The sequence below is a fragment of the Salmo salar genome, unplaced genomic scaffold (assembly GCF_905237065.1).
Source record: "Salmo salar unplaced genomic scaffold, Ssal_v3.1, whole genome shotgun sequence".
Classification (NCBI taxonomy): Eukaryota; Metazoa; Chordata; class Actinopteri; order Salmoniformes; family Salmonidae; genus Salmo; species Salmo salar.
Genome location: NW_025548095.1, coordinates 120,001 through 132,785, shown reverse-complemented (window position 1 = coordinate 132,785; position 12,785 = coordinate 120,001). Strand labels below are relative to the sequence as shown.

At 40.6% G+C, this 12,785-nt stretch overlaps 1 protein-coding gene across 1 annotated transcript; it reads right to left on the bottom strand.

Moving 5' to 3' along the window:
• Positions 1-4,699: 4,699 nt before the first annotated feature.
• LOC123732642 (stonustoxin subunit beta-like) lies at positions 4,700-5,231 on the bottom strand (the record flags this gene model as incomplete). The annotated part of the gene is made up of 1 exon (XM_045711911.1): positions 4,700-5,231. A coding segment is annotated over one exon (510 nt), but the record flags the coding sequence as incomplete, so codon positions are not given.
• Between the last annotated feature and the right edge of the window lie 7,554 nt (positions 5,232-12,785).

Genomic DNA, 12,785 nt, shown 5'->3' with positions numbered 1-12,785 from the left:
CTAAATGACTTAAATGTAAATGTAAATAAAAACAACAGCTAAGTCACGTGGATGCGAGTCATAAGACACCTGTTCTCTGATTGGCCAGGGGATTGAATGAGACAGAATTTTCTGCCCGGTTACAGATGACGGATGAAAGCAGTGCCTAAAGATTGTTGACAGCCAATGGAAGAGTCAGGATTTACGTTGCACCTACCATGTCATTGTAGTTTTTTCAAGGGATTGAAAAGAAAACTACATTTCGAATTTCTCCCACTTCCTGACTCAATTTTTCTCAGGTTTTTTTGCCTGCCATATGAGTTCTGTTATACTCACAGACACCATTCAAAGAGTTTTAGAAACTTTAGGGTGTTTTCTATTCAAATCTACTAATAATATGCATATTCTAGTAACCTGAGGAAGAGAATCACTTAGCCTTTCAACTAATTTTCAAATGATTGGATGCCTATTTAAAAACACTTTTTCAACATTTCAAGATAGCAATTAGTTCAGTTTGATCTTATTAAAGACAGCTGTATATATTTTTTATTCATTTTGACATTTTTTTTTGGACCCAAAAATATTCTATGTTCACGCCTACTTTTTTTGCACTATGTTTGAAGGCTGTCAACTTCTTGTCAGGGGGAGAATCACTTAGCCTTTCCACTAAATTTCAAATGATAGGATGCCTATTTTAAAACACTTTTTCAACATTTCAAGATAGCAGTTAGTTCAGTTTTATCTTATTAAAGACAGCTGTATATTTTTTTTATTCATTTTGACATTGTCAAGAGGTTAACTTGCAAGGAAGCATTTCAGTACATAATACTTGCATTGTACTTCATATTATTATAGATATTTTAGGGTTGCCATGGATTTCAAGCAGGCAATGCCATCAGGTCCAAACCCAAAACAAGGAAATTGTAGGAGACAGGTGTGTTGGGGTTTCCTGCCAGCATGACCACCCGCTTCACTTCCTGAACATGAAAAAGGGTGAAAGGTGGGATGCAGTAATAAGGAGTTTTTTTTCAGTTTCTTATTCAGTATTTTATTTCAGTGTTGATTAATTTAGTTAATTTAGTAAATTGTATTTAGTTGTTTAGTGCAGATAATGATGTACTTCTTCTGTAGTTTGTCAAATGCAGTGAACCTGCTGAGACATGAAGGAGGGGATGAGAGGCCAGAACATCAACCTCATCTTCATGGAGGACATTGATGCCAGATGCAGTGAACCTGCTGAGAGATGAAGGAGGGGATGAGAGGCCAGAACATCAGTCTCATCTTCATGGAGGACATTGATGCCAGATGCAGTGTCACCTGTGACAGTATTCATAAAGAGTAGGAGAGCTGATCTAGGATCAGTTTAGCCTTATAGATCATAATGCATCAGATTACATGGAGAGGAGGACCTGATCCTAGATTATAATGAATCAGATTACATGGAGAGGGGTGACCTGATCCTATATCATAATGAATCCGATTACATGGAGAGGGGGGACCTGATCCTATATCATAATGAATCAGATTACATGGAGAGGGGGACCTGATCCTAGATCATAATGAATCAGATTACATGGAGAGGGGGGACCTGATCCTAGATCATAATGAATCAGATTACATGGAGAGGGGGGAACCTGATCCTAGATCATAATGAATCCGATTACATGGAGAGCCGGATATATATAATATACCCTACTATTGTTTAATATTTAATATGCCATAAACTATTGTTTTTTTTTAACAGTTTCATTAATTCATTGTAATTAACTTAATCATTATGACACACCCCTATATTGTCATTGGTTGCACTAATTGCACTGCTCATCTACATAACCTGGTTCAAGTATTGATGACATCACCCTGAAGAAGGCACAGTGATGCTGAAACGTTGGTAAATACCCAATAAAAAGAGGATTGACTGTTACGTAAAGGGTCAGAGCCACTGAGTGGACAAAATATTAAGGATACCTTCCTAATATTGAGTTACGCCTGGTCAGTTTGTCATGGAAAGAAAAGTGTCCTTAATGTTTTGTGTAAATTACATAATAATTATACATTTATGGATTGTTTTATGTAGCCTATCGCTTTCTATTTATTCAACCTGCCATCTACCCACCTGGGGACTGAGGGTTATGAGAGAACCCCCACATCACTAGCTTCTCTTTATTCAACCTGCCATCTACCCACCTGGGGACTGAGGGTTATGAGAGAACCCCCACATCACTAGCTTCTCTTTATTCAACCTGCCATCTACCCACCTGGGGACTGAGGGTTATGAGAGAACCCCCCACATCACTAGCTTCTCTTTATTCAACCTGCCATCTACCCATATGGGGACTGAGGGTTATGAGAGAACCCCCCACATCACTAGCTTCTCTTTATTCAACCTGCCATCTACCCACCTGGGGACTGAGGGTTATCAGAGAACCCCCACATCACTAGCTTCTCTTTATTCAACCTGCCATCTACCCACCTGGGGACTGAGGGCTATGAGAGAACCCCCACATCACTAGCTTCTCTTTATTCAACCTGCCATCTACCCACCTGGGGACTGAGGGTTATGAGAGAACCCCCCACATCACTAGCTTCTCTTTATTCAACCTGCCATCTACCCACCTGGGGACTGAGGGTTATGAGAGAACCCCCACATCACTAGCTTCTCTTTATTCAACCTGCCATCTACCCACCTGGGGACTGAGGGTTATGAGAGAACCCCCACATCACTAGCTTCTCTTTATTCAACCTGCCATCTACCCACCTGGGGACTGAGGGTTATGAGAGAACCCCCACATCACTAGCTTCTCTTTATTCAACCTGCCATCTACCCACCTGGGGACTGAGGGTTATGAGAGAACCCCCACATCACTAGCTTTCATGTTCTGCAGCCTTGTAAAGATAAGGAGGGGACGACTGGGAGGCAGGTTGGCATTTATTGTCATGAATTACATTTTACATTTACATTTTAGTCATTTAGCAGACGCTCTTATCCAGAGCGACTTACAGTCGTGAATGTATACATTTCATACATTTAAAAAAAAAAAAAAATTGTTCTGGCCCCCCGTGGGAATCGAACCCACAACCCTGGCGTTGCACACACCATGCTCTACAAACGGAGCCACAGGTAAGACTTGCCCTGGAGGTAGGTTGGCATTTATTGTCATGAATCTTGCCCTGGAGGCAGGTTGGCATTTATTGTCATGAATCTTGCCCTGGAGGCAGGTTGGCATTTATTGTCATGAATCTTGCCCTGGAGGCAGGTTGGCATTTATTGTCATGAATCTTGCCCTGGAGGCAGTTCAGCAAAGTGGTTACTAGCTGGCACAGGCACAAAGTAATACAATCCGATTTTAATCCTAACCTCAACCCTAACCACACTGCTAATCCCTCCCTTAAATTAAGACCATAAAACAACATTTTCCACAGCCAATTCTGACATTGCAGCTGACATATCTAGAGGAAATCGCACAGTTCTGCCTCCAGGTCAAGATTCATGACAAACGTCAACATGAGACAGGGAGAAGCAATGTAAAAATCAATAACAAAATTGTTTCCACTATTAACATGCTTTTTCTTGTTTCAAGTATGTTTTATTATGAAAAGTACAATATATCCATGTATACTTGTACAACTATGGAGCGTATGTCCACATATAATTGTACAATTTGTTTTTCCAACATAAAAGACAAGAAATGATCACATTGGTATTTTAACAGTGTTATTGTAAGAGTTTAAATGTTTAAACAGAGGATACATCTAAAACAGGATAAAACAAGTGCAGTATGTTGTGAGAATGTTACTTTAACGTCGACTCATAACGTCACACTATAACTTCATGGGAGTCTTGTGGAAAGACTGCATGTTGTTTTGGGTGGATTGAGTGACGTCTTCATCAACATTTTGCAGAATATTCCGGTAATATTTTCACCTCTGTGTTTGTGGTGGAAGTTATTGCTGGAATGAGGTGTCTGTTTGTTCCCAATTTGAGGGTCAAGGTCCAATTATAGGAAGATGCTGAATGTGTCCAGTCGTGTGTGTGTGTGTCCAGCATGTGTGTGTCCAGTTTGTGTGTGTCCAGTTTGTGTGTGTCCAGTGTGTGTGTGTGTCAGTGCGTGTGAGTCCAGTGTGTGTGTGTCCAGTGTGTGTGTCAGTGTGTGTGTGTGTGTGTGAGTCCAGGATGTTTGTGAGTCCAGTGTGTGTGTGTGTGTGTGTGTGTGTGTGTTGGTGTGTCAGTGTGTGTGCCCTTGCAATTGTGCCAGTTCAAGTAAAGATGGCAAATGGAAGCAAGTCTGTGTTAACCTATGCGTTTCTCGAATCTGGTAGCTCAGCAACATTTTGTACAGAGAGACTCATGAGGCAGCTCAAGGCAATGAGATGGAAATTCTGCTACACACAATGGGGCAGGAGCTTTGAGATTAGAGATTGGCAATGTGGAGGGCGTCACATTTCTTGCATTACATCTACCCAAGTAAGATCCCAGTGACAAAAGAGAGCATTCCCACTCAGAAAGAACTCAAAAGCCATACCTGAAAGAGGTTCAGTTGAAGGAGATTGATGCCGACGTCGAACTCCTGATTGGCGTAAATGCTCCAAAGGCAAGTGTGTGTGTGTGTGTGTGTGTGTGTGTGTGTGTGTGTGTGTGTGTGTGTGTGTGTGTGTGTGTGTGTGTGTGTGTGTGTGTGTGTGTGTGTGTGTGTGTGTGTGTGTCCATTGTGTGGGTGTGTGTGTGTGTGTCAGATTATTATTTACAGGGACACTGAGGAGTCATCATACCAAACCCTAAACCCTGGATAGAGGGGCTCAGTGAATGTGGAGGTGAATGTGATCAGGTGGGTCAGTGTGTCAGAGGAGGCTCTATAGAAGGACAGAGTGCCGGCTGGCCAGTCCAGATACACTCCTACTCTGTGGAAGCTGGAGGAGGGGACGTCTATGGTAGTGGGATTATTATTGTGACAGGCAGAGTAATTGTTGTCAGAGCAGAACAGACTCCAGGACTTGTCATTCCATCCAATCACACAGTCCTCAACCCTTCCTCTCCTGCTGATTCCTTTATATGTCACTCCTATAACAGCCCCTCTCCCACTCCACTCTACCTCCCAGTAACAGCGCCCAGTCAGACCCTCTCTACACAGCACCTGTCTACAGTCCTCAAATCTCTCTGGGTGATCAGGATACAGCTGCTTCTCTCTCATACATGTCACCTTTCTGTTCTCCGCAGACAGAGAGAGGCGTCTGTTTACTGTGTTTAGGTCCAGTGTGAGATCACAGACATCTGATGGATGAAACCAGACACAATATTAGAAATCATCATCATTCACATTAGAATGTTAACTCACTTTTCACTAATTCATTTAATGTAGATGTTTCTAGGTATCAAAAGGAGAAGTTAAGGTAACTTGAGACTTGTTGAGTGATCATATGTTATACTGTATGGTAATATAAAACACAGTTATTCACAATAATTACACACACACACACACACACACACACACACACACACACTGTCATATCAACTCTTTGTAAACGTTGGTGTCCCTGATTTGTGCTTCTGTAGAACTACAGCTGATATTTAATATGACAAAGTCAGTAATGATGGTGGTCTTTGACTTAACTTGAATTAAGACTTATTCTTAGTCATATTCTTCACAGCAGTCAACACTCACATTTTCTAAGTCCAGGTTTCATTCTGTTCTCTCCACCATGTTCCACACTGTAGCGGTAAGCAGAAAAACAGACAGTCATTGAGGGATACACCTGAACTCACACACACACACACACACACACACACACACACACACACACACACACACACACACACACACACACACACACACACACACACACCCTTTGTCCAAGTGGTGGTAAGAATGTTTGTCTTAACTAGCCTGAAAAGTCCAACATGTCTGATATGAACATTGACATAAACCCTCTACATACTTGAGTTTCTCCAGTTTGCAGTGTGGATCCTCCAGTCCAGCAGAGAGCAGACTGACTCCTGAGTCTCCTGGGTGATTGTAGCTCAGGTCCAGCTCTCTCAGGTGTGAGGGGTTTGACCTCAGAGCTGAGGCCAGAGAAGCACAGCCTTCCTCTGTGACTAGACAGCCTGACAGCCTGCAAAGAGTCAAATCATATTAAAACCACACTGCTATTCTTTGGTGGTGAAAATAGTAGCAGTATATTTTTTCAACATATGAAACCTTCCATATCTATTCTTAAATTAATGTATCATATTATAAATTACAAATGATCAAAGTATTGCCTGCAGATAGAAACATGTATAGTACAAATATTTGAGTAGACTGACCAGACCAGTTTAAAAGCAGTATCAGTCAAAAGACAGACAGTGAGGTATCAGATTTAGATTGTATTGAGTATACAGTCCACACCATATCTATTTTGACAGTGAAGATAACATTTTAAATGTGGGTCACCTTTTATATGAGGATATTTTCATACATATCTGTTTCACCATTTAGAAATTAAAGCACTTTATGTGTCTAGTCCACCCATTTGAAGAAGTCATAAGTATTCTGACCAATTCTATCATAGTGTATTAAAGTAGTTAAAAGATTGGTTGTAAACTAGTTGGTTGCATTTGCAGTTTGTTTTGGTTGTGTTAATAATAATAAATAAAGTGCCCAATAATAAAATGGTGGATGATGACTGGATTAATCTTCTGTCTAAGTGAGTAGATAACATGTTTCTAAACACTACTACATGAATCCTGATGATAACATGATTGATACAAATCATGAATGAATCATGAATAATAATGAGTGAGAAAGTTAGAGGCTACAACAAAACATGCTAACCTCTCACCATTGCCAATAACAGAGGCTACAACAAAACATGCTAACCTCTCACCATTACCAATAACAGAGGCTACAACAAAACATGCTAACCTCTCACCATTACCAATAACAGAGGCTACAACAAAACATGCTAACCTCTCACCATTACCAATAACAGAGGCTACAACAAAACATGCTAACCTCTCACCATTACCAATAACAGAGGCTACAACAAAACATGCTAACCTCTCACCATTACCAATAACAGAGGCTACAACAAAACATGCTAACCTCTCACCATTACCAATAACAGAGGCTACAACAAAACATGCTAACCTCTCACCATTACTAATAACAAAGGCTCATTCCTCATTATTCACAATTCATTCCTGATTATTCATATTAATAGTAGCATCCACATGAATGTAGAGGTGTTCAGAAACATTCACTGTCCAAACACATATGGTGTGGACTATACTGTGTGCCTGGTGAACACATGTGGATCTGGTGAACAGTTATCACTTGTTGACCAACTACAGGAATACTGACCTCAGAGTCTCCAGTTTACAGTGGGGATTCCCCAGTCCAGCAGAGAGCAGCTCCACTCCTGAATCCTTCAGGTCATTGTTACTCAGGTCCAGCTCTCTCAGGTGTGAGGGGTTTGACTTCAGAGCTGAGACCAGAGAAGCACAGCCTTTCTCTGTGACTCCACAGCCTGACAGCCTGCAAAGAGATCATCATGACTTCACAAACACACTGTTTATTTAACACCAGTAGAGTAGAAGGACAACGGTAGATGCATTTGGTTCATATTCTCAAACAACATATAGATTTACCTTCCGTCTCCTGGAATTGTATGGTCATATTGTTATACTAGATTGAATATCTGATTCAATATGTTATGCAATATAATATTATATACATATTGTAATACATATAATATTTCTTCCTGATGATTAGTTCTTATATGGCATTTTATTTACTCACAGAACAGCTCTGGAGGCTTTGACCACTGGCAGCAGCCTCAGAAGACCTTCCTCTGATCTGGAGTATTTCTTCAGGTCAAACACATCCAGCTCCTTTTCTGAAGTCAGCAACACAAAGACCAGAGCTGACCACTGTGCAGGTGACAGGTTGGGTTTTGAGAGACTTCCTGAGCTCAGGTAGCTTTGGATCTCCTCCACTAGAGAATGGTCATTCAGTTCATTCAGACAGTGGAACAGATTGATGCTTCTCTCTGGAGAGGGATTCTTCCTGATCTTCTCCTTGATGTACTTGACTGTCTCTTCATGGCTCTGTGAGCTGCTTCTTGACTTTGTCAGTAGACCTTGTAAGTGCTTCTGATTGGACTCCAGTGAGAGGCCCAGAAGGAAGCGGAGGAACAGGTCCAGGTTTCCTGGCTCACTTTGTAAGGCTTTATCCACAGCACTCTTGTAGAAAGTAACTTCAGGCTCGTCTTTTGTTTGCAGTTTGTTCATTACATTCTCATTGTTGTTGATGAATGAGAGGAACACATATACAGCAGCCAGAAACTCCTGAATGCTCAGATGCACGAAGCAGTACACCTTCATCTGGTGCAGAACACATTCCTCTTTAAAGAGCTTTGTGCACAATCCTGAGTACACCGAGGCTTCATTGACATCAATGCCAGCCTCTTTCAGGTCTTCTTCATAGAAAATCAGATTGCCCTTCACTAGCTGTTGAAAAGCCAGTTTTCCCAGTGACAGAATGCTCTCGTTATTCAAGTGTGGATCTGTCTCTTCTTTCCCAATATACTTTTCATTCTTCTGTTTGGTATGAAACACCACAAGGTGTGTGTACATCTCAGTCAGAGTCTTGGGCATCTCTTCTCTCTTATGTTTCAGCATGTGTTCAAGGACCGTTGCAGAAATCCAACAGAAGACTGGAATGTGGCACATGATGTGGAGGCTCCTTGATGTCTTTATGTGTGAGATGATTCTGTTGGCCAGGTCCTCATCACTGAATCTCTTCCTGAAGTACTCCTCCTTCTGTGGGTCATTGAACCCTCGTACCTCTGTCACCTGGTCAACACACCCTGAAGGGATCTTATTGGCTGCTGCAGGTCGGGTAGTTATCCAGATGAGAGCAGAGGGAAGCAGATTTCCCTTGATGAGATTTGTCAGCAGAACATCCACTGAGGTTGACTCTGTGATGTCACAACAGATCTTGTTCTTCTGGAAGTCTAGGGGCAGTCGGCACTCATCCAGACCATCAAAGATGAACAGAACTTTGTACTTGTCGTAGTTGGAGATTCTTGATTGTTTGGTTTCCATTGAGAAGTGATAGAGAAGTTCAATCAAAGTGTTTTTGTCCCCTTTCATCAAATTCAGCTCCCGAAAAGGGAATGAAAACACAAATTGAACATCCTGATTTGCTTTTCCTTCAGCCCAGTCCAGAATGAACTTCTGCACAGAGACTGTTTTTCCAATGCCAGCGACTCCCTTTGTCAGCACAGTTCTGATACGTTTGTCTTGTCCAGTTAAGGGTTTGAAGATGTCGTTACATTTGATTGCAGTCTCTGGTCTTGCTTGTTTCCTGGTTGTTGTCTCAATCTGTCTCAGCTCATGTTCATTATTGACCTCTCCTGTTCCTCCCTCTGTGATGTAGAGCTCTGTGTAGATCTTATTGAGAAGTGTTGGGTTTCCTTGTTTAGCGATCCCCTCAAATACACATTGAAACTTCTTCTTTAGATTAGATTTGAGTTCACGTTGGCAAATCACAGCAAGCTCATCTGAATCTAGAAATAACACAGAGGATATTTATATTACATCTGTTTTAATGCCTACAGTATTGTAGGACTGTTATAACATTTTAAATTATAATCATTTATTCTCTTATCTGACTGTATAAATGTGTAAATGTTTTCATAATGCATTACAGACTGGTGTGACTGATTATAATATTATTGGTGTTATTGATGGTATTATTAATGTTGTCTCTCTGTCTCTGTCTTTCTCTCTAAATTAATCAACACAACACATCCCTTCTGCTACTTGATGAGGTCACTAGGTGTTGTGTTAAGGCTGCTACAATATCATTGAGTTACACAGCTACTTTAGCTGTACTTTAGCTACAGCTTTTAAATGTTATAAAACATCATTCAACATGAGGCAGACAGATCTTACTTTTCTCCAGTGTGTCAGCGAGCTCCTTCTGGTTCATTTTCCTCAGGACGTGCAGTGTGATCTTCAGAGCCCCCTCTCTGGCACTGCTCTCCTGCTTCTCATCTTCAGCATCCACCACTTCCTCATCCTGCTTCTGACTCTCAAAGCCTTCTGGGAGTTCTGGACTAAGAATCCTCTAAGAATCCTCTTGAACATCTTCAGCTCGTTCTTCACAAATGTCATCATTTTCTCTTCAAGCAACTAAAATAAATCAAGTAAATAAGTTAGCCTGTTGGGGATAGGGGGCAGTATTTGCACGGCCGGATAAAAAACGTACCCGATTTAATCTGGTTACTACTCCTGCCCAGTAACTAGAATATGCATATAATTGTTTGATTTGGATAGAAAACACCCTAAAGTTTCTAAAACTGTTTGAATCGTGTCTGTGAGTATAAAATAACTCATTTGGCAGGCCAAAACCTGAGAAGATTCCAAACAGGAAGCTCTCTCTCTGACCATTTCATGGCCTTCTTGATCATCTCTAACCAAAACAGGGGATCTCTGGCATAACATTACATTTTCTAACGCTCCCATAGGATCTCAGAAGGCGCCAGAAAGATGAATGGTGGCTTTGCAGGCCCTGGCTGAAAAACAGTAGCGCATTTTGATAGTGGTCGATCTGAGGACAATGGGACGGGGTGCGCGTGCCCGAGTCGACTCCATGTTTACTTTCTCTCTCTTTGAACGAAAACCACCACTCCAGGTCGGAATATTATTGCTTTTTTACGAGAAAAATTGCATAAAAATGGATTTTAAACAGCGGTTGACATGCTTCGAAGTACGGTAATGGAATATTTAGAATTTTTTTGTCACGAAACGCGTCGGGCGCGTGACCCTTATTTACCCTTCGGATAGTGTCTTGAACGCACAAACAAAACGCCGCTATTTGGATATAACTATGGATTATTTTCAACCAAACCAACATTTCTTATTGAAGTAGAAGTCCTGGGAGTGCATTCTGACGAAGAACACCAAAGGTAATAACATTTTTGTAATAGTAAATCGGAGTTTGGTGAGTACCACACTTGGTTGGTGTCAAAATAGCTAGCCTGTGATGGCTGGGCTATCTACTTAGAATATTGCAAAATGTGCTTTCAACGAAAAGCTATTTTAAAATCGGATATATCGAGTGCATAAAGGAGTTCTGTATCTATAATTCTTAAAATGATTGTTAGGTTTTTTGTGAACGTTTATCGTGAGTAATTTAGTAAATTCACCGGAAGTGTTCGGTGGGAATGCTAGTCACATGCTAGTCACATGCTAATGTAAAAAGCTGGTTTTTGATATAAATATGAACTTGATTGAACAAAACATGCATGTATTGTATAACATAATGTCCTAAGATTGTCATCTGATGAAGATCATCAAAGCTTAGTGCTGCATTTAGCTGTGGTTTGGGTTTATGTGACATTATATGCTAGCTTGAAAAATGGGTGTCTGATTATTTCTGGCTGGGTACTCTGCTGACATAATCTAATGTTTTGCTTTCGTTGTAAAGCCTTTTTGAAATCGGACAGTGTGGTTAGATTAATGAGAGTCTTGTCTTTAAAATGGTGTAAAATAGTCATATGTTTGAGAAATTGAAGTAATAGCATTTCTAAGGTATTTGAATAACGCGCCACGGGATTCCACTGGCTGTTGAGTAGGTGGGACGCAAGCGTCCCACTGGCCCAGAGAGGTTAAGCAAGAGAATAAATGCTTTCTCATTAACACATTAATGAATAATTGAAAGAAACTTTACTTGAGGAAAACAAAACAAATGTACATAACAGGACCACATACACTGAATATAGAGTCCAGGTCTGTTTGATGACTCTGGGAAGACTGACCACTGAGAATCTCTGACTCTGATCTCTCCTGTTGGTTTCTGTGGACAAAACATGAGATTACATCTCCTCATCCAGGGAGTAAACACACACACACACACACACACACACACACACACACACACACACACACACACACACACAGGGAGGGAACTTTGTGTTTGTTTAATATTGTTTTAGGACTATGAAAATGGACTAAAGGATTAGCCTATGGATTATGAAAACAACAAATAATAATGTGAAAATCAGAGAGGAGAAATGACTAGAGACAGTGTTGTTTAACTCACTGACCATGACCCATGAGTTCTTCTTACCTTTGTTCAGTAGAAAAGTCTCCCTCTCTAAACTCTATAGGATAGTCCATAGACCAGTCACTCTTCATGGACACACAGCTGGGAACAGGGGAGGCTGGTCTCTCCTGCTTGATTGGGCTTCAACACAACAGAGACAAACATTACATCTCTCATCTACTCTGATCTCAGATGGGGAAACATAAGAAGAGTTCCAAAACGCTACATATCACTTTACAGAAATGAGCTTTTATTGTTTAAAGAAATGATGTATTAATTATTACATCTCTCACAGACAAGGATTTGTTTAAAATCTATCACTTGATGGTTTCATTTCAGAGAGCGAAAAATCATGTTTTGTTGTTGCAAAATGCTGTATATCTCCCTCACTCTCAAATGTGACCGACCGGCTCAATTTGGCAATTAACTGAATAACTACATATATAGTGTTTTTGGTTTATGTAAGTTTAATTGTTTGTTATGCTATAAATTGTTTTTTTATGGTTGTAAGTGATAAAATTAACAAGAACATGGTATATTTTTCAATTCTCAGTAATTACTACTTTAGTAAGGAATAACACATTTTTTCAGTACTACTGCAGTTGCTAAATAATTCCAATAGATGGGAACATAAGACCACAATGACATTTCAGAATGTTAGTTTAGTTTTCTCCCTGGATACACCACCACTCCCCGTGCTTCCTGCAGAACCCCTGC